Below are 21,897 nucleotides of genomic sequence, written 5' to 3'. Positions count from 1 at the left end.
GTATTTCTGCTAAGTCTTTTGGTCTCATGGAAACTCCGGATGGTCTGATGGTATCCCAAACTGGGGCAGATAAGGAACATGTGGAGACTAAAAAGAAACGGGGCCAGCCTCTTGGAGCCAAGAACAAGAATCCACCAAAAAATAAGAAGTCTGATGCTGTTATGGAACCATTAAGGTTGACCTATCCTACTTGTTCTCCTTGCCCTATTTCTAAGGGTAAGGGGAAAGTTTAAATTTCAGTTTTATTTTTGTTCTAGCTTACAAACTATGGGTTCTTTTTACACCTAGTTAATGAATTTCCTGGAATACCACAATTGAGTGCATTGACGAAGGGAGATTCACAGTAGTTTTCTCTATGTTGATGTAATTTTTATAGTTTGTAGGCTTCTAAATAAGTGAGCTTCATTGTACTAGTGGATGGTACCCGTATTCCCTTAACTGCTTGACCACTGATTTAGGGTACAAGCATATAGGGCTTATTTGTATGTGTCGTTCTGGCTTTGGGATTAAATGAAATCTCTATTACTCTGTCAAAAAAAAAACAAACTACTAATGATATGTATTATATTTTGTATTAAGATTATAAATATTCACTAAAGTTAAATTTCAAAAAATGTCTGTGACTCAATGTATATTAATTCATTTTAAATTATACTAATTTATTATGTAATAATATTTGTCTAATATATATATATATATTTTGAAATAGAGTAGATTATTGATCAACTAGACGTATCCTAAAGTTTCATTTAAAATTTTTATGTTTTTCTCCAAGTTTCCATAGGCTTTGTCGAAATTTTATTGATATCGATATTTTCTCGAAATTTCCTTCGGAATTTTCATTTTCTAAATGGTCGATATTTCCTCGATCATCGATATTTTGGTCATTGTGCAAAACTAATCAGTGTATAGTTTTACTTTGCCTATTTGCTATCATAGCTTTTATGCTCACTTTCATTAAGTGAGCACTGAATGAGTGAATATATAATGAGTGGTGTATACCTATGTATTACCATGGTACCCCCCACAACCTCTTGTCTGTCTGGTTAATAGTAGCCCATGTAATAGCCATTCTGGATTGAGTATCAATGACGTGTCGATATAAACTTATTAAAAAAAAAAACCCAAAATAAAATGCGTTGTGAATATGAGATTTTGATCAAAACTTGGGTGTTACAATCCACGATTTTGTGTAGATATCATGGTTTTAGAGAATTTTTTTAATAATTTTTTTATAAAAAGTTATGAGGTATGAATTTCAAAATAAGCGCTGATGCCACTAGATCAAAAATTATTGCTTTTAAAAATGAATGTGAGCATTGACCAAAGTTAAGGGGATGTGATGTGAGAAAAAAATAAACTCTATTCTAATGTTGTTGTGTCTCATTTTCAATATGTAACTCTCCATCTCCAAATCTTTTGCTTGTATAGAGCCACAAAACCCAAATAATCTCCACCTAGGCGAGATATAAGCTGCTCGATCTCACGGATCATGGTCCCTTACAACTCCACTATTGATCAGGATTTTACTTGAGCGCTGGCTCCACCTAGCCTCCGAATCACACTACCTGTCGACTCACTTCCATCAGGATTTGTCTAGAGTTTTCAACTCCAAATTATTAGAAATAATACAACCACTATATTTTTTATATCATTGTGTCTTTTTTCCAATGCTCGACTTCGACTTTTCTTCTCCACATTATTTGGTTATGGCGACCCACAATATCAATTAATTGATAGAATTTTCCCTGATAATTAATTATGGCGGATAGTTTGGAACCACTGGTCAGATCTTCGGAGAACTTTTGCGACGTCGACCCAATCTTAAAGGAACCGCATATTCTCTGTAGCCATGAATTTAATTTCTTCCCTTTCATCAAATGGAAAAGTTGGCGCCAATAAATTAATCTGGATTCACACCTTGGTCCTTAAAATGCTCCGACTTCCCTGTAAAACGTGCCGTCTGAACATCACACCAGTCAAAAGCAGCCGGTTCCTTTTATACTACTAGTCTACTACGTCTTTCAGGATAGTGTGAATAAACTATAGTGGGCTGTCAATTTTCTTGTGGAAATAGTGGTCATCTCATCTGTCTATTTCAGTTGTAAAGAAAGAAGTGGGGGATCTGGCTCTAACTGCCGCACATCTCTCTGACTTTGTATTTTTATGGCCTAGAGAGTCTTTGTTAGTTAATAAGGATTAATTTAGAAACCTAAATACGTTTTGGCAGATCCTTAATTCAATCTCTAATTTTCTAGAAATTCAATTATAGATTTATATCCCATAAATTTTCATTAAAAGTAGATTAATCTGGTTCCTTGTGAAGTGGGTTTCCTTATAAGTAGCAAATTTTGTTTGCAAAAATTTGGAAAGAAATCAGACAGCGTAATTAAATGAGCTAAACAACCTAAAATCCTCCATTATTCTCAAACTACCATGCTAATCTATAATTATTTCTCTCTTGATTTTGGAAGGTTGAAAAATGAACAAATTTTAGTGCTTCCACGTACAAATGCTGATTTGTTACCATACCATTGGCCCATTGCTCTAACAGAATAACCGGTAAGTTTTTCAGGACCAATCACACTCATCCGAATTAACTTCCATAGTTTGTCACAATGGCAGAATCGGGTTGCAGTATCTAATTTTGAATTTTCTTTGTTCGACGTACGTTGACCCCTCTTTTCGGTTATAAACGCACGCTCTTGCGTGTGGCTCTAACTCTATAGATCCCAGCATATCTCTCTTTCTCTGTAGCTCTGACTTGGAGTTGGTGTCATCAAAGATACATACCCAGTGGATTATCACAAGCTTGAACGCTCAGAATGTTCACCATCGTATTACATGTACTCTTTGTGACTTTGTGTCTGCAACTGCAACAAGGTGTGTCTGGTCCTCAATGCTTGGAGCATCCACCGAACCTTAACGGAACCTCAGGAGCTGGATCAGTCATTAAAGTTGGAGGCTTGAAGGCCTATGTTACTGGCCCTTCTCATTCCAAGCTTGCCATAATCCTCGCCTCTGACGTCTATGGTAATTTCCCACATTTGAACTTTTCTTCTATCTGGGTGCTTGTTAAATTATGAAGGATTAAGTGCTTGGTTATTACAAGTTCTAACAGTTGATTTATCGGTTTATTTTGAAGGATTTGAAGCACCAAACTTAAGGTATGACCACTTTCTCAACTAGGCTGCTCTGCATCCACAGTAGCTTTCTAGTTTCTACAGGTTATATATGTTTGTTCTATTTGGATTCATATTAACAGCCAAATTAAGGGTGTGTGGAAAGAAAACGAAGTGTCAAACATCCGTTTTGTGCTTTTCATAGGATTCGAGCTATTTGATCAAATTGGTTTCTTTTCAGATGAAGCAATTCTGTTCTTGAATATGAGATTGTTGTCTGATTTCCATTCTGGCATTCTGCTTTCAGTTTTATTAAATGTAACATACATACAGTAATAAGTCCAATAGTCGTATGATTACATCTATCTGCTTCTAAATAAAGCGCCTGTTGTTCTTGTATCATTATGCCTACTATTTGTTTACCTTTGAGCCTTTGAAGAGACACCTTGTGATGCAATGCATATATATCTGTGTAAAAAGCTTTGGACGGAAAGCACTGTATGTTCAGCAAATTATTTTTGGAGACATTTGATTTGGTCAATTAGCACTTATCTACATAGAGATCAATCTACCACTTCCTGTATAGGCTTTTCATTTGGTCATTTGTTCTGACTACTTTGGTAGTTTGGTCATTTGGTTTTCTTCCCCACTTATAAAATCAACTAAATTTTCTCCACTAGTTTGTACAACTTTTATAGTACGTTGGTGGTGCATTTCCAAGACTATACCTTTACTTTCATGGCTCCTTTATCAAAGTTCATACTAGTCTGCTTTAACGACTGTACTTTTATACCTGCCTTGAGATTTTATTTCCCATCCTATATGGTTGTGGGTTTTCATTTTTCTTGACTCATTTTGGAACCCATGTAATGTCACTACTAGGAAAATTGCAGATAAAGTTGCTAGCACTGCTGGATTCCATGTTGTGGTTCCAGACTTCTTTTATGGAGAGCCATACAATCCTAACAACACTCGGAGGAATATGACAGTCTGGCTAAAGGACCATGGAACAGTTTGTTTCTGAATCTTTTTTCTTTTATGAAAAAAAAAAAAGAGTAAATGTGTTATATATACATATTTTCCAGTCATATCCTAATTAAGAATGTTGCTTCTGTCATCCCCACCCCATTCTCTTTTTAAGGACAAAGGTTTTGAAGATGCTAAACGTTTAATTGCTGCTCTAAAGAACAAAGGGGTATCCAAGATAGGAGCTGCAGGGTTCTGTTGGGGCGGTAAAAAATCTTACTCCCCTTTTTACGTTTAGAATCGTAGAAATGAGAAAGTCCATTTCTTGGTTTGATTAATTGTGCCATGATTAACCAGCTCTTGGTTACTATTCTAACTTCTGAAACTCTTCAGGCAAAGTAGTTGCGGAGCTATCAAAGGGTTATTACACTAAGGCTGCAGTTTTGTTACACCCTTCCCGTGTCACTCTTGATGATATTAAAGGTACGGAATCCCTTGCACAATTCACAGTTGAAAAACCACTACTTTCAAAAATATTGATGTCCTGAGAGTGTCTTGCAACAGGCAATCTGATCTCAGACAAAAAAACTTAGTGAACTATCATTGGCTTCTTTAAGTTACTGATCCAGTGGTTTCCTTTTCTTTGTTCATCTATGTCAGCGGTTAAGACTCCAATAGCCATATTGGTTGCTCAATTTGACAACGGCACTCCACCTGAACTCATGAAACAGTTTAAGGAGGCTTTATCCACTAATAAGGTAAGCATCTCCCAACTTCGAATGGTCAAATGTTCACTCTCTCGCACGAAATTCCTAAGAAATGTTAGAGCAATGGGAGATAGTCTGCATGTGACAAAATCACATGAAGTTACCGGAATTAATTGATGCTTTCTTTCTACAGGTTGACAACGTTGTGAAAATATTTCCTGGTGTTTCACATGGATGGACTGTTAGGTATCAAGATAACAATGTGACCGCTGTCAAAAGTGCTAACGAAGCTCATCAAGATATGTTGGACTGGTTTACCAAGTATGTTCAAAAAAGATAATTCTGTGGATTATGAAATGTCCGCAATCATTTACACTTACAAAGTACTCAATAAAGAATGGTGAGCAGGAAAAGTAAGAGAAATGTATGCAAGTTTTAAGCTGTTCTAAACTCGCTTCCTTTGGGATTTCCAAAGTAGTTACTAAGGAACACTATTTGGCATTTCTAAAGTACCATGTCAGGATGTATGATATGAAATGGTAATGTCATTTGCACAAGAATTGCACTATTCAAGTGTCGCCAATGGCAGCAGACATAACCAATTAACCATGCAATGCACTAAAGGAAGCATCCATGAGCACCAATTTGATGCAAAGTGACCAATTATTGAAAACCTTAAGAGACCTTTTGAAACAGCGAGCTTCCATGTAACTTTAAGAGACTTTGGCCTCCACTGTGAGGTAGAATGTCTACAATCATGTTCCAATGACCCATAACGTTAAGTGGTGGAGAAACTCTATCGAGATTCTGGAGCTTAAATTCTTTTACTTTGGCTTTACCAAGAGGTCTCCCATGATTCATCAATAATAAACTTAAAATATCATCTCAAAAGACTAAATTGACATATGACATTTGCCGAAACACTTCTTCAGAAATGTGTTCTCATGGTTAAACCAAAAACAATATTTAGATACGACCCTTGCCAAAGAATCATCTATCAGAAAAGGGTTCCTACCATTAAAATTTAAAACCAAAACTAAAATTCACATTTGACTTTAACAACGAACTATTTGTGTGCGGAAGGTCAGATAGAACCAAATCTGTTGTATTCAAGATCAACTAACATGGCCCCAACTTCTTACCTCTAGAATAATCATTTCACTATGAATCATCTGATGTAAGCAACGATGTAAAAGTGTATGGCTCATCTCAGATCATGAATACATGATGAGTTGATGACAACTATTTTATTGCTGTAATCAAAAGTTGCTAGCATTACAGGAAAAGAAGATAATTTACAGGCGATTTACAGCAGTACCTATGTGCCACTACGCTGCACTTCAATGCCTTATTATCGAATGCCCTATGAAACATTACGGTGCCAGAAATAATAATTTACAAGGGAAAGAAAGTGGATAAGTAGTAAATTTACAAGGCAGTAGGAAAGGCAAGTAGAGGTCACTACAATCTTCTGGCTTCAAAAAGAGCACAACTGTGAGACTTCATGGCATAAGAAAATAAACCCTCCATTTGCTCAATGATAGGCTCACCATCAATTGAGAAAAATCCAGGAAATGGGAGAGCCGTGTCAACCAAACGGCTCCATGCCATACCTTCTGGGGGTGGAGGTAGAATAACAGTCTCCGACTGTTCAGCTGCACTGAAGGCTACAAACAAGTCACCCCTTAAATCAGCATATTCGTTGGTCAATTGGTTTTCCACTTCATCTTGGTCTGCCTTCAACCTCATGGCAAGGAATTTGCACAGAGGGTCTTCCCACCTCGGTAACGATTGGTCACTTCCATACCAGTCAATATTTTCTTCTTTGAAGTAGTGCTTCTTCTGAAGAAGATCACTCCGCCTCCTCCTGAATGAACTTAAATATGCAATAAATTGTGTGGTTTGAGTAGCAAAACCTGTTTCCATTGCCTTCCAGTCAAAAGATTTTCTGTCACTGTATGCAGGAGAACCACCTGAAGATTGTCCACACTCGTCTCCCATGTTAAGAACAGGGACACCCAATGAAAGATACAAGATAAACAGAAAATTACGGATTTGTTTAAGGCGTCTTTCTAGTACAGCAGTTTTACTTGTAGGCCCTTCTTCCCCACAATTCCAACTCAGTTGTGAAGCTAACTCACTGCCACTGAAACTAACAAGGTCCACAAGAGGAAGACCAGAATTTCTGGAAATAAAATTGAAAGAGAATGCTGGGCCTCGCCCATCTGAAAAGATGTCCCCGTTCCCACAAAGCCGTGTAGCAAGGTCACTAAGAAGACCCTCACCCCTCAAAAAGTTTCTTACATCATTGCAGAATCTTGCATTCACTTCTGCCCATCTCTTCCAATGAGGAAAACGAGTTTCCTTTGGTACCATTTCATGAGGGTCCCAGCAGTCTGCAATGAACTTGGTCTTTGTCAGTAGTGGATCAAAAGCAATTGCTTCAACCAATGGTGGGCGAGATTGGTATTCACCGTTAACCCCATGTAACAGAGATGATGCATTTATGAAACAAAAACCATCGACGTGAAACTCAGTCACCCAGTATCGAAAACTATCTAATACCATTTGCTGCACAATGGGATGGTTACAATTCAAAGAATTTCTTGCTTCCAAATCCTTAGCTGTACTTGCATGATAATAAGATGAGGTGTCGATTCCTTGCAGCACTTCACCCGCAGCAGTATGGGTGAAAACAACTTCCAGTAGGACCTCTATTCCATTGGCATGAAACTCTTTCACCATCTCCTTCATCGAGTTGATAGTTGCTATAGGGCCTCCGGATGGTCCAAAACAATTCATTGGTGAAAAGAAATGGCAAGGGAAATATGGACCTTTTTCCTCATCAAATGGGAAAATTGGCTCTAACAAAATTGCATTCACACCCAGATCTTTAAAATGATCCAACTTTTCTGTCAAACCAGAAAACGTACCTGCTACATTAGTAGGTAGCTTACTAGACTTGTGCTCAGTAAAACGTGTCAAGTTCAACCGATAAACCATCAGTTTCTCTATTGGCAGGTGAGGTCGAACATCACCATCCCAGTCAAACACAGGTTCCTCACATAGTCTTCCAACTAACTTCGACCCTGTTCCTTTATTATTAGGGATAGATTCATCAATGACCTTAGCATATGGATCCAGAAGAATATCCCCTTCATCGAAGCTATTTGTATTTCTCAGAAGGGTCCCCTTAAATCTGTAGCCATAGCTCACAAAAGTCCATGCACTTTCAAATGAAGCATGCCATATGTCACCTGATCGATTGACATATGGATCTAGATCAAGCTCCAGAGCAGGCTTCTGAGCAGTGGGGTCATCGTACAAGCATAAAACCACACTTTCTGCATTTCTCGAAAAAATGGCAAAGTTTATGGAACCATCACTAGAAAAGGAAAGACCCAATGGAGTAGGATAACCTCGACCAAAACCAACTGGGACACAGAAATTTGTCTTCCTATGGCTTCTTATTTCCAAACCACTCAAATTTGCATCTGCCAGAGATTTCACAATAAATGAGAGATAGAAAGGGGTTTGTTTAGCCTCAAACTCCAATTCAAGAGTAAAACTGCCTGAAGAAGTCTTTATAAATGGGGTTTCGATAAAGTCTGAAGGCATGAGACTGGATGAATCAGCTCTATACATGCCCCAACTGAGGACTAGCCTGTCAGCACTGCTGGACAATTGTAATGATGAAACTTCAACATACACACTGTAGTTGACAGTATTATTTCTAACAAACACATTCACCAGATCCCCATTTTCTGTCCTAAATAGATAAGTTGATACCTTATCCGTTTCTTCAGTACCAGTGGGAAACTTCTGCTCCATTGGTTCAATAGAAACTCCTGATGTAGCTTGCACTCTGGAGTGACAACCCCGCGGCAAACTTTGTGTGAGACTCTGCACAGATCCTCCAAAAACTAGCTTTCTCTCCGCGTCCAATTTTACCAAACCGAGCGTAGTTTTGTTTCTGTCTCTATAATGAGTAGTGGCTGTCAGCCTAGACGATTCAGTGGTTCCACAGGCCCAACAACAGGCCTGTAGTGTAATTGACAGCGGTAGCATTGCCATCTACAGTCACAGCACTGGACAATCCCAAACAGATATTGCAGCCAAGAAGATCTCCCTAATCAATGCGAACGCTTGTTCTGTTCCAATGAAACGTACCAATTTTCAATAACTGTTCATGAATTCCACAAATCAACCTAATATTAGATCCTAGCAGATCATTATCTCCAAGTATCATTACGTTGAATCTAAAAATAATGATAAAGGAGCTGGACCAAATTCCCTAATCACTGGTATTGTTTAAAGAATCCTGATTTTCATGCTGTAACATACAATTGCAATGATAACATTATGAAAATAAACCTATCCAGTCACAAAAAGAATGGAATCCATAAGAGGGTCATAATAATCAACATCAATGTAAATCAAGAAAATAAGTGAAACCCAATTCTCAATGATGGGTGTTCATCATTCACATATAAATTTACAAACTTTAACCGATACAAAGTTCATCAGCAGCAAAACAATAACACCCAGATCAAGAATGATTGAAACACAAGAAATGTGAGAGGTACTGAACTTACATCATTGGATTTGCTGAGTGAAAAATGAGACTGGAAATGATCAGAGAGCGATGGCAGAGTACAGGAGGAGGGAGGAAGAAAACAAAAGGGTAGAGGTGGGAGACGTCGTCGTTTTACGTAAAGTTATAAGAGCCGCACAGCGCAGCCAAGCTAATCGAGTTTGAATTGATGGGTGAAGCACTGAGCTATTAATAAAAGAAAGGATATTTTAAGAAGAAGAAAAAAATATTTCAAAATATTTGATTTAGTGTCTGACGTAAACCTCCATTTTTATCGGTAGAGATCTTGAGTTGAACAAAACAAACGAAAAGTATGTATGTGTGATTTTGGAGTTTTGACAGTGACTGTATGGAGAAGATTTTCAGTACAGTGTGTTAGTAGTTTTGATGACTGCTAAATCGTAACTCGCCATGTATGTAAAATTGTAAATTGTTAAGTATTAAAGATAAGGATTAAATTATGTTTAATCCCTGTACTATGACTCTTTTTTCGTTTCAGTCCCTGACATTCTCAATTAATCTGAAAAGTCCCTAACGTCAAAAATTCGTCTGATTGGTCCCTCCTGCGTCAAATTAGGAGTTGGCCTTAGGTGAAATGTCCAATATACCCCTCTGTTATTTATTTTTCCTTTTTAATTTCTTTTTCTCCTTTTATTTTTATTTTTTCTTTTTAATTTCTTTTTCTCTTTTTTTTTCTTTTTAATTTCTTTTTTTCCTTTTTTTCTTTTTTCTTTTTAATATCTTTTTTTCTTGTTCCTTTTTAATTTTTTTCCCTTTTTTTCCTTTTTAATTTCTTTTTTGCTTTTTTTTTTTTCTTGTTCCTTTTTAATTTCTTTTTTTCTTTTCATTTTGCCTACTTTCTCCTTCCTCAACCCACCAATCCCATTCCGATCAAACTCCACAACCTATCTGTTTCTCTCCCCAAATTGAAACCAAACCCAACAAAGACCTAGCTTGGCGGTGCAGCGATGGACATTGAGCAAAAGCAAGAGGCAAGGAGCTGATCGATCACTTCTTCACCTTCTCTGAAGCCATCTCCCTCTGTTGGGATCCGCCCTCGCCTCCATCATCGCCGACGCCATCTCCCAAACACAAGCAGATCCCAATTAGTTCGGAAATTCGCCGCTAAACCACTCCCCTCTTGTTTTCACAGCCTACTTCTCTCTCTCCCACTCAAATCTCACTTTCTCTCTCCACATCAAGCCTTAATCTGGAAACTTTTCACTGAAAACTACCATTTTTTCAGACCCTAAGGTTTTTGGGTCTTGCTCAAAATGGTGATTTGGATTTTGGGTCTGGTTGAAATGATGGTTTTTGACGGCCAAGTTGACCAAAACCAGAAGTGAAGAAGAAGAATAGTGATGGAAAAGGAAAATGGCCGCCGGCGTGGAGAATAATAATTGGGGTTTCGGGTCGATCTGGATTGGTTCGCCAACGTGGCGCTACTGATGCAGTAGGATACGATGGTCATTAAAAAGGAAAAAGAAAAAAGAAAAAAGAAAAGAAAAAGGAAAAAAGAAATTAAAAAGGAAAAAAGAAAACAAAAAAAGGAAAAGGAAAAAAGAAATCAAAAAGGAAAAAGAAAAAAGAAATCAAAAAGGGCCGCCAGCATGAAGAACAAGAATTGGGGTTTCGGATCGATCTGGATTGGTTCGCTGACGTGGCGCTACCGATGCAGCAGGATACGATGGTCATTAAAAAAGAAAAAGAAAAAAGAAAAAAGAAATTAAAAAGGAAAAATAAAAAAATAAAAAAGAAAAAAAGAAATTAAAAAGAAAAAAGAAAAAAGAAAAAAAGAAAAAAAGAAATTAAAAAGGAAAAAGAAAAAAAAAAGAGAAAAAGAAATAACAGAGGGGTATATTGGACATTTCACCTAAGGTCAACTCCTAATTTGACGCGGGAGGGACCAATCAGACGAAAATTTTGACGTTAGGAACTTTTCAGATTAATTGAGAATGTCAGGGACTGAAACGAAAAAATAGTCATAGTACAGGGACTAAACAGAATTTAATCCTAAAGATAATTTTAGTACTACATGGGAGCAAAAGTATGGCAATATATGAGATTTTGGAATTGAGTTCTTTGATTGTTTGAACTTTGAACCTACTACGTGACATGACCGTTTTATTCAACATATTCTATTGATTATGATATTATATTTAATAAAGTAAAAACAAATATTGATCTTATTTTCTTCTGGACAACATCTGGGTTAGGTAGCTGGTGAGAATTACTGATCTCCACTGCTCTCTTAAGAAGTTAGTAAACATGTAAAATCACTCTCACTTGACAGTGTACATGATCAATGATTTTCGAGTACATTATATTTCCTATTATAGACAAGAGGAGGAATATGTCAATATGATGTGATCTTGGTGCAACTATACGAGAACATGTAGAAAACAGAACACTAACATTTAAAGGTATAGACTAAAAGAAGGGGTTTCCTAAGATTTCAAAAAAGGTCCTTCAGAGCCTTCAGACTCGTGTTTACTACCAGTTTGAGATGCCATTTGAGATGTTCTCTTTGTAGGAACAAGAGGATTTCTCTCTTCTTCGTCAATGGCTTCGGGTTTGTACATCTCCCCTCCCTTGAAGTCAGGATGTACATAAGCATCCCTAAGATAGGCCAACAAATTCAAGGTTGGTTCAGTAGCTCGTTCAACTGTATCCTTTACCATTGCATCCTGCGCATTGTCAAACACTCTGAGAATACGATACAATGATCAACGCAAAGCAAAAAGGTCTTACAATTGTTGCTATTAGAAAGAAGCATGCAGTAAACTTTATTAGTATGTGTACGGATTTGTTTAAGAACATAAGCAAAGCTTTGAGTAACTTTATTATCATTCCAGACCTCTGGAGAGGAACTGACTTTGCAAAGTTCTAGAGATGTCACCACACTGGAAAGTGGAAAGCATGCAGAGATATATCACTCGCATCATAGCAGAGTTTACATAAAAGGTGTGTGCAATGACTAAACCGGAAGTAATTGTATAACCAAAGGAACTTGTACTGGAAAATTCAATCTGACCTGTAAAGGAAATGTCACGAATGCTGGTTCGAAACGACCCTTGCAGACTCTATAGAACCAGAATGTCAAAATAGGTTGTGGAATGAGAATATATGTTGAATACTGCACATCTAATGTGCTAAATAGTCCAATTACAAGGACTTGGGATACGATTAGGCCAATAATTACACGCATATGCACACGCGGCCAGAAGGCTGCACCACTCTCATATTTCTGATCATAGACATTAATAATCTGGCAAGAAGGGAACAAAAACGATTAGTAACATGTAAACAATGAGATCAGCAGAAGATGATAGACCAGAATTTTGAGCCTGACTGAGAAGTAGTATAACCCACCTGGTGACGGAAAACCACGTAGGCAAAAGCAAAGAAGATAAGAATAAATGGAAGAAGTAAAGGAGTGACAACAGAATATACAAGCCCCAGCAACATATAGAACTGTATTCTAGGTTCATTTGTAGCAAATGCCAAGGAACCAGGATTCATTGCTTCCTCCCTATCTTCTTCTGTCTTAACCAAAAATGTGTTTTTGAAGTGGTATAGAGCTAGCGGAACCAATCTGATGATTTCTGCAGCAATTCCACTCCAACCATCAACCATTATATAAGTGATGAAGAATGTGCCTTTCATTGGCATGGTCCTCCCAATAGTTTTTAAATATCTACAAAACCAGCAGTATGTTTCCTGTAAGATTATCTCTTCATGAAAAGATAAAGTGAGAATTCCAAGTCTACATTCAAAAAAAGCAACTGTGGCTGACGGCTTCAGATATACTGATTTCTACTTGTTAAAACAGGTGTTTGAGATCAACACAACAGAATATAACATACAATAAGAAAAAATTACTGTCGTTTGATAGACAAAGGGAAAAAGTAAAGTATATTAACACATATCAATAATTTCTACATGCTAGATCATGCATCATTAAGATCTCAACAAAGTTGAGTTCCACTGCACATAATTTGGGAGTTGTGAGATGTATATAGTTGCTTTTTTCCTAATATGTTTTCTTGAAAGAGTTGCAGATTATTACTCTGATGAGGCCTGGCTAGTAAATTCCTCAAGCTGCTCAAATGCTGTTCCTGCAACAATATTTCCCAGAAACATGTTGATAAGGATGAATAAATAATACTTCGCAGCAGATCTCCTATCCAGAGATGAGAGTGATGTATAACCCTCTATTTTTGACATGAGCATTAGAATCATAGGAAGTATAGCAAGGAATATCTTCAATGCAATTCCTGGAAGAAATCCTTGGATGACAGACTTAACTTGCTGCCTGAAGAACAAGATTTGAAACACATTATTAGGCCGTAAAACTAGATGGCACTTTTACAAAAGAAAACAATCACTAAAAGCATGAAATAGGCACACACTTCTCTATTATTGGCTCCAAGAAAGGAAGGGCCTTCTTAAGATTGTCAATGTTGGCTAGAGTTTGGACCAATGCTATTGGAATCATAAAAAAGGAAATGAGAACAAAGAAAGCAACAGCCATGAGCAGTTTCCGCACATTGAGCTCAACGTATGGAATTGAAAGATTTCTCCAATAGATGTCACGTGGCTCAGGAGCCCATTCTGTCAACCAGATGGTAGCATTACTTGATTGCTGAGTTTGAGCACATACAGCTGCTCCCCATCGCGATTTGAATGAAACAAATGCTGCTGGCATTATGGCTTCAGGATCACTCGCAACTCTTTCTCTTTCTTTTTTCTCCTGCATGAAAGCTACATTATTATGCATCTAGAACAGGAAAACAAATACTCACTTCCCATTCATTTTAGGAAGAACAGTGAAAATTTATTGGCATTGATATTAGCTAGCTAGCATATGTAAAAAGCATAGGATTATTATAAACTTGTACAGAGGAATGGTACAACTAAGGAGGCATAACATTGTTTTCCCAGAAGTTTCATTTTGTCAATTTTGAACACCAGAACAAGACTGGGTGTGATAATGTAGGTGTTGAATTTCACTAACCGTGAGACTTGAGTTTTTTCTTTTCTTTTGTTGCTTGTCATAAGTACTCTGTTTGACACCCACATTGAAACTTTCACAAACCTTCCACAAATTAATTCTATTGTACAATTTGTCAGGCTGTTTTTTAATTTCTGCCTCCTCTTCGACATGCTTAGAAATCCACCCGTAACAACAAAAGCAGTAAAAGAGGCTCTATATGACATGACAAATAGGAATAAACTTTAAAAGAAATGACAGTCCGAAATACTACATTAATCAATACTCACTTCTTCGCTCAACTTTTCAATCTCAGTTGTGTAGTAATCAATTGCGTCCACTTTGTCTCCCAACAGGCCCAAGAAACCTGTCTAATGGGATATGAGATGATGAACTCAATAGAGATGATTCTATTATCAAAATGGCACTCTCAATGACAAAGATATTTATAATTAAAAAATAATAATAATATCAAGTAAAGAAAGAAACCTTTGTAGTAGGCCTTGATTTATCTGGATTTCTCTCATACTTATTTTGGTAGTACACAAACCTATTTTTCAAACTCTTCTTCCGTGCAACCAACTTTGCAAGTTTATTTGTATTATATACAACCTGCAAATATTTTAAAACAGAAACAGAATCAAAATTGTAGCATCACTTAGAAACAACTGCAGATATAAAACATCCCATCTTTGCTTTCATAAGTGACTTCTGAATGGTCAATTTATGATGTGACCAATGCTGGTTCCTTCATCAGTACTCAAACTAATAAAATCAAAACAAGTCAATAGAGTTGCATACTTGATGTGTAAGATAGTCATTGGGATGGTTTACGCAAAAGAAGTGTTCGATATGCTCACTGACTGATTCATCAGGATCTGGCGGTACATTCCTCACAAGAACCTGTTAGGGACATAGAATAATGAATAGGATAAGCAGCAAGCTCAACTCTGACCTAGCTATGAGACTATGCATGAGGTAGATTGTAATAGGGGACTATCAAATGCTTATGCATTCATGAAACATATTGATCGATTTATACATTACTGGTTTCAGTGGCACATTAAAGAAACAAAATAGACCACCAAGTAAATGCTCTCACCGAAAATTGATCTGGACGGCGTTTTTGAGATGCTAAAAATTGAAGCCTTTTAGTAGCCACTGTCTTGTACTCGTGGTATAAAACAAAGCACGTCCAAATTGAGAAGACATAAGACAATATGAGATGTCCAATGAACCTAGAAGATAAACAAAATTTCCATATTTGGAAAGTATGATCATCACATTTCCTCTTTGAACGTTGTACTAGTTAACCAAACAATTAAAAAAAAACAAACTCACTTAAGAGATGCATTAGGGACATTGGATATCGAGATTTTATCAATGTCGCTGTATTCTACTTCCTTGAATTTTTCCAGCGTGTCGTTCGTGTAATTGAGAGGAATCAAAACCGCAAGTGAAAGAACAGTTATGGGGAAGAATATCTTCAAGCTGCAAATAGTGTCATTAACTCAACAACAGTCATGTGACAATGATACTAGCTACGTACTACACTTAACCATCAAGCATTATGATTCATGAATGAGCTTACCCAAGTACATAAATCCGAATGTAGGCAGCAGAGTCTAGCCCGGCGTGATCAATGAGCTCAGGCTCCGGCATCCTCAGTGCTGCAGGCATCCAATTCAGAAACTTGATGTAGGTCATGGCATCCAAGTTGACAAACCTCTTGGCAAAGGTCCCGGAGCTCGTCGGGCTCCCTCTGATCCCTTTTCGGTACCATTTCGGGAAGTAGACTCTGTCGTTGATGGGCTGAAGCCGCAGCAAAGCAAACGCCACAAGGAACCCCAATGCTGTCGCCAGGTTAATACCTGCTGACGTCAAGATTTCTAGAAGATCCGCCATTTCGGATACTCAATATATATATAACTAGCTTCCTCCTCCCTCCTGCAATTTACAACAACCAAAATCCCAACTCTGATCACCGAGGACTTTTCCCACGAACATCAAATGCATCCGTGCATGCAGTCACATTGTTCTAAACGAAATGTATGTGATCAGAGGTAACACGAGTTTCATTTTCTGGCATATTTTTCGTACACAAAAGCGAATGCAGTAGAATTGCATGCATGATGAATTAGTTACCTGTATAATGTAGATAAGCGTCGGCCGGTGCGGCGGTTCGGGTTGAATGGGAATTGAAGATGAGGTTGATTGAAGGGAGAATCGAAAATTGCAGAGAGAATGGATCAGTTTGGGAAGGGAAGGAAGCAGAATGGACAGAGCCGTTCGATGGCGGCAATAAGCTCGGAGGTGTGTTTGGCCTCGCTGCACTTACGCGTGTAACGTTATATATATATATATATATATCATACGTGGCATATTTGAATCTGTTATTTGACCAAATTACCCCTCGATTATTTTCTATGAAAATTATTTTTTGATATTGTTCTTATTGTTCTTATTTTTCTTTTTCTTTTTTAATCAAAACTGAAATGCGCTCAGATTAGATTAAAAAAAAAAAAAAAAAAAACTCTATTCGTCTTCAGCACCTTGAGACCTTGTTGGCATATTTTAAGTGTGAGTTCTGAACTTAGAACTCACCCTCTTGATTTCAGTCATGATGACGTGTCTCTTACAACTATAGTCTATAGATTGCTTTTGATTCATATCTTAGAGACAATCACAATCGTGTCTACTGGTTCTTTTGTTTTGTGGAAGATCTCAACGGGCTTATATAATTGCAACAAAAGTCTCGTCACTCTCGTACGTGTACCATGTGATATTTTCTTGAGGCTTGATGACAATAAATGAGGATCGATTAAAGTTAAAGCTGTGATGCCAAGATTTTTGGGTATGCTGAAGTTGTAATGCTGAGATTTTTGGGCTCAACTTGTCTAGCTTCCTATGGTCATTTAAGATGTCGGTGTGAGAAAATTCGAGTTGCAAATTTGGGTATGTAGCTTCGACCTACGAAGGTTGGTTACAAAACCAATATAGGAAAATCAGTTGCTTAGCTTTATTTATAATGCATTTGTTGGTTACGAAAATCATGAATATTGATTGGACTCGTTGGAGCTTATTAGGGTTAGAGGTCCAAAGAATTTAAGATGATTAGGGTTAGAGGTCCAAAGAATTTAAGAAAATGACTATTGCTTAATTTGAAAGATATAAGATGTAAATTCATCTATTCGGTGCATATGCAGGGGAGTGTTTTTTTTTTTTTGATCAATAAGAAATTTCATTAATAATGAACTGGTTACAATGAATTTGGGCAACATTTCTGACATATAAATAGCCACTAGACTTTACACTGGAACTCTATAATGACTGACTGAAGGAGCCAGAAGGGCTCCGACTAAAAAAACTTGCACAATAACTATATGGCAAAGACAACATGCGCAGGAGCAATGGATCCGTAATACTCAACTTTGTCAACACTAACTCGCCACCCAAAGTCCACCTGACCTGCCTTTGATCGACCAAGCCAACACTCGTTGTGACTTCGAACCCGACCAAATTGAATTGCTGGACTGTCGGACATGGGACTAAAGTAAACCCAACACCGTCACCACCTTAATGTCAACACCATCAATCCATTGATGCTCCAAATCGCCATCGCCTCCGACCTGAAACCAGAAAGGAACGACCCACTAGAAGGCCAAGGATAATTGTCTATGCCACGGCTAGACTTTTTCGCCATCGCTGCTGACCCAACTCCAGAATAGGAACGACCCTCTAGACGGCCAAAGAGAAGATTGTCTCTGCCACAACTTACAGTGCGCCCGACCCAACAACTAATACCTAACACAACTAGAACACCTGCTAATACCACAAACCAAAACCCTAAACCATAAGCCCTAACCCAAATTGGGAGGGACTTATTGCTCGCATAATGCGCAATAAAGTTTAACATAAATAAGTAAAAACATAAAAGAAATTAAAACCTAAGGCCAGGCCCAACACGTGAGACCCAACCCCATCTTCAGCCCATAGCAGGCCCACTACAGCAAAGTCTGGGCCCAAAGTCACAAGGCCCGAGGTCCATCCAAGCGAGCAGGAAACCATCGCCGTCGCACCACCTCTCCCACCGGACCACCGCCACCACGATCGGAGCCACGAACAAACACACCACCGCTCTCCGCACACTTCACCACCACCTCAGCACCACCACTCCCCCAAAGCCAGATCGGGAACGAACCAGCCATCACCCCCGATCTGGGGTTTCCCGTCCCAGAGTAGCCACCAGACCAGACTAGATCGGAGGTCAGATCCCATTCGATAGGATTCCGCCCAGCGAAGCCTCCAAAGATCAAGGCAACCCCGTTCCGCCAACCACCAGCTGACCCTCCAAGCCAGATCGGTCCAGCCTCCCCCTCCACGACGTCCCCGTAGGCTCCTCCGTCCAACTCCAATGCAGGGGAGTGTTTTGGGTATTCATTTTAATAAAATAAGATAATTTCAAAACACACTTAAATTTTTTAAAATTTTGATTGGTAACCCCATCTCCACGTAATACGTTTGCTTTATGTAAGAATTTCTCAAGATGGGACAACGTATTCGTTAGACTTTAAAATCAGCTGAGGTAGGAGCTAGAAGCAACACAAATCCTATTATTCATATGAGTGGTTCTAGTCAGACCTCCAAATTTGCTATCTAGACCTCTATTAATTTTTGTAAAAATTATTTTCCCGTTTTACCCTCTATTAAGAAAAACAATTGAATATAACTGTTAGCACTTAGCAGAGACCTCCATTTCTGAACCTTTACTTTTGCTTCACCTACGCTGACGCTGATGCCTTCTTTGTCAGCCACAAGACCTGAAAGAACAATAAGAATCCACCTTTGGCAACGTATTGAAGTACCCAAACTTTATTTCAGCAGCAAAGCGACCAACAAAGACATCAAAGGATTCAAAACTATAAGACCCAGTAGATACATAACTCTATAATTAAGGAACTACGCCAAGACGTCAAAGAAAACTCATTTCAAGGCTAGGGAACTAAGGTTGCAGAATTTTTTTTTTTTTTTTTTTTTTAAATCAACTCTTCTCGTTTTGTTATTGGCTCTCATACTACTCTTGATGACAATATCTTTCGTTCTTCAATTAAAGCATGAATTCTGGCCAATATTCAATCTGTACATACATCATGGGATTTGCAAATTTTAAGATGTAATGAGTTCATAATTACTTGATCAATCAAGTTTGCCTAGAGCATAATTACGTCAAAGAAAACTTCAACTCTTATTGTTTTTGTAATTATATTTTTATATATAAAGAAACAATCATCCCAACACATTGATTTGCTCTAGAAGTACAGATTTTTTTTTTCCTTTAATTTGGAGCTCAGCCCAACCATTTTTCATGTTTTTCTTCCATCTAAACATTAGCCCAGCCAAATTACTTGAGCTGCTGGGTCTTAATTCAATCTTAGATTTGAGAACAAGTTTCAATGTATATGGAAGCTATGCATTACCGGTTATGCAGGGCTTAGGTTGAACAAGAATAAAGCTTGTTGATTAATCTCTTTGGCTTGTAGTTAAGTGGAAAGGGGTTTACTCATGATGTCTGCAATTCGGTAAAATTGAGAGAGATGGTTGTTCTCTTCTCCTCAGATGACTCAACATAGTTTTCAAAAGGGATAAAGTAGGAAATAAAATTTTACAAAAATTAGGAGAGGTCTAGATAGCAAATGAAGAGGTCTGAAAGGGGGGTTCTAATTCATGTATCTCGCACTCTCCACCTAAAAATTGAGCCGGGAAACAAACAAACAAAAACAAGCATAAAGTAAAACAACTCCAGCAAAAATGAAAACCAGTCCAACTTGCATTATGCATTTATAAATCCCACAAAAATAAAAATCAAACAGTTTACACGTCTGCCTAAGTTATGCTAATCTATTACCACGTCATCAATGATGTGGATCACCAAAAAAAAAAAAACGACGGCTAACGATCCAACTCCACAAGTCCAAACAAAGCAATCGCACATCCACTAGTCCTCCACAACTTCCTCTCCCATCGAGCCGAGGCTTCCATTCGTCGCCGTCCGGTCGTCGTAGGTAATTCTACGGCGACCGTCCGAATAATATTCCACCTCCTCCTCCTCCTCATCCTCATCCTCATCCGACGACAACGGCACCAGCCAGCAACTGCCGTACAAGTGCCCGTTCACGCACACGAAATACTCCAACGCCCCGTCGTGCGAGCCGAGCCGCCGCGCCGCGCTCTTGGGGACGAGCCGAGCCGCGGTCATGCTCCACACGCGGGCCCCACAGTAAGGGCACATGACGCTCTCCTCCAGCTTCACCCGCCGCTCGATCAAGCAGGCCATCGTCCTCGACCTGTGAAATCCCCGAAACACCCCTCGGTAGATCCCGAGGTGATCCTCCTCCTTATCCCCGGTCTGGTGCTCGCACATGTCGCTGACGTAGAGCAGGTCCCCCCGGCAGTTCTTCGACAGGAAGCTCTGGCCGGAGGTCTTCGAGAACCGCGACGCCTTGACCCGGTGACCCGGGGTGGGTTGACTCAGCTTGAAATGCCGAGTCGGCTTGCAGCCGCAGCAGAAGAACATGAGCTTGGCGAGCGTGTGCCACCCGCCGCCGATCCGCCCGTTGAGGGCGCCGTTCGTCAAGGTCGCTGTCATCCGCGGCGCGCGGTAGAGGCAGACCTCCCGCCAGAGCAGGCGGTTGACGACGGCGCGCAGCTTCCGGTTGACAGAGGCGGTGGAGCAGAGCGCGTGGATGTCCCATTTCATGGACTCGAAGACGAGATAAAGCACGCGCTCGTTGTGAATCCCCAACTCGCCCGAGTCGGAGCCCTCACTCGCCCTCACTCGCTGCCTCGCACTCATTTTTCCGGAAATCGAACCCCCCCCCTCCTCCGTTTTTTGCGTCGGAGCTATTTCCGCGGTTATATATAGCAAAACCCGGGGAGCACAGTAGATGGCCACGTGTCCCTACTGGAGTGGGCGATCCGCTACCTTATTTCCCGCGAGCGCAGAGTAACGTGTCATGTGGCCATTGGCGGTGGAGACGCGTGTTGGGTTGTTATTGCTGAGATTGGTGGGATATCGAATCGAGGCGTTACATCATGAAGCGCCACGTGTCGAGTTGCCTGGAAATATCTCTTCCGCCCCCCCCCCCCGGAACAAAAATATCTGATACCGGATGAGCGGAGGGAGAACAAGAATCGCAGGTGGGGATATGCTTTCGATGGCACGTGTTGTCTGGAAAGGGCACCACGTGTAATTCAAATAAATTTTGGGTGAGCTATTTGTCTTCACGTGGTCACGTTATGGACCAAAATGGAATTGAGGAAAGGAGGTGTTTTGGTTGGTCCCCCCCCCCCGCCAAAATTTTAACGTTTACTCCGTCAGTGGGGACTGACATGCTTTGGTCTGAAGACTCATGATCACTTTGGCTTTTCTAGTTTTTAAATTTTTTTTCCTTTAATAGCCGCGTTCACACCTGCTCTCACTTTCTGCTGTTCTATTTTTAGGTGGAGAAGAGAAAG

At 39.2% G+C, this 21,897-nt stretch overlaps 4 protein-coding genes across 5 annotated transcripts; 1 reads left to right on the top strand and 3 right to left on the bottom strand.

Moving 5' to 3' along the window:
• Positions 1-2,690: 2,690 nt before the first annotated feature.
• On the top strand, positions 2,691-5,363 carry LOC133738398 (endo-1,3;1,4-beta-D-glucanase-like). The gene is made up of 7 exons (XM_062165935.1): positions 2,691-3,033; positions 3,146-3,167; positions 4,005-4,134; positions 4,264-4,354; positions 4,482-4,571; positions 4,749-4,846; positions 4,989-5,363. Exons 1-7 carry the CDS (start codon positions 2,826-2,828, stop codon positions 5,133-5,135), a joined length of 786 nt encoding a protein of 261 aa, XP_062021919.1. The 5' UTR covers positions 2,691-2,825; the 3' UTR covers positions 5,136-5,363.
• A 644-nt stretch (positions 5,364-6,007) lies between these two features.
• LOC133738311 (isoamylase 2, chloroplastic) lies at positions 6,008-9,551 on the bottom strand. Of its 2 annotated transcripts, none has more exons than XM_062165823.1 (2): positions 9,391-9,551; positions 6,008-8,946 (listed from the first exon to the last, which is right to left on the bottom strand). In XM_062165823.1, the coding sequence occupies exon 2, from the start codon at positions 8,867-8,869 to the stop codon at positions 6,257-6,259; it is 2,613 nt and encodes an 870-aa protein (XP_062021807.1). In that variant the 5' UTR covers positions 8,870-8,946; positions 9,391-9,551; the 3' UTR covers positions 6,008-6,256. The 2 variants fall into 2 exon arrangements, with proteins under 2 accessions (XP_062021807.1, XP_062021808.1); XM_062165824.1 differs by having other exon boundaries at positions 6,008-8,978; positions 9,391-9,550.
• A 2,147-nt stretch (positions 9,552-11,698) lies between these two features.
• On the bottom strand, positions 11,699-16,689 carry LOC133739547 (CSC1-like protein At4g02900). Its single transcript, XM_062167329.1, has 12 exons — positions 16,528-16,689; positions 15,974-16,329; positions 15,724-15,873; positions 15,485-15,620; positions 15,184-15,285; positions 14,872-14,994; positions 14,673-14,753; positions 13,802-14,142; positions 13,459-13,704; positions 12,762-13,086; positions 12,424-12,657; positions 11,699-12,076 (listed from the first exon to the last, which is right to left on the bottom strand). Exons 2-12 carry the CDS (start codon positions 16,285-16,287, stop codon positions 11,837-11,839), a joined length of 2,292 nt encoding a protein of 763 aa, XP_062023313.1. The 5' UTR covers positions 16,288-16,329; positions 16,528-16,689; the 3' UTR covers positions 11,699-11,836.
• Positions 16,690-20,189: 3,500 nt separating this feature from the next.
• On the bottom strand, positions 20,190-21,278 carry LOC133735894 (EID1-like F-box protein 3). Its single transcript, XM_062163342.1, has one exon. It carries the CDS (start codon positions 21,233-21,235, stop codon positions 20,378-20,380), a length of 858 nt encoding a protein of 285 aa, XP_062019326.1. The 5' UTR covers positions 21,236-21,278; the 3' UTR covers positions 20,190-20,377.
• Positions 21,279-21,897: the final 619 nt, after the last annotated feature.

Source organism: Rosa rugosa, chromosome 3 (assembly GCF_958449725.1).
Source record: "Rosa rugosa chromosome 3, drRosRugo1.1, whole genome shotgun sequence".
NCBI classification, from domain to species: Eukaryota; Viridiplantae; Streptophyta; class Magnoliopsida; order Rosales; family Rosaceae; genus Rosa; species Rosa rugosa.
This window is presented reverse-complemented; position numbering and strand designations above follow the sequence as displayed.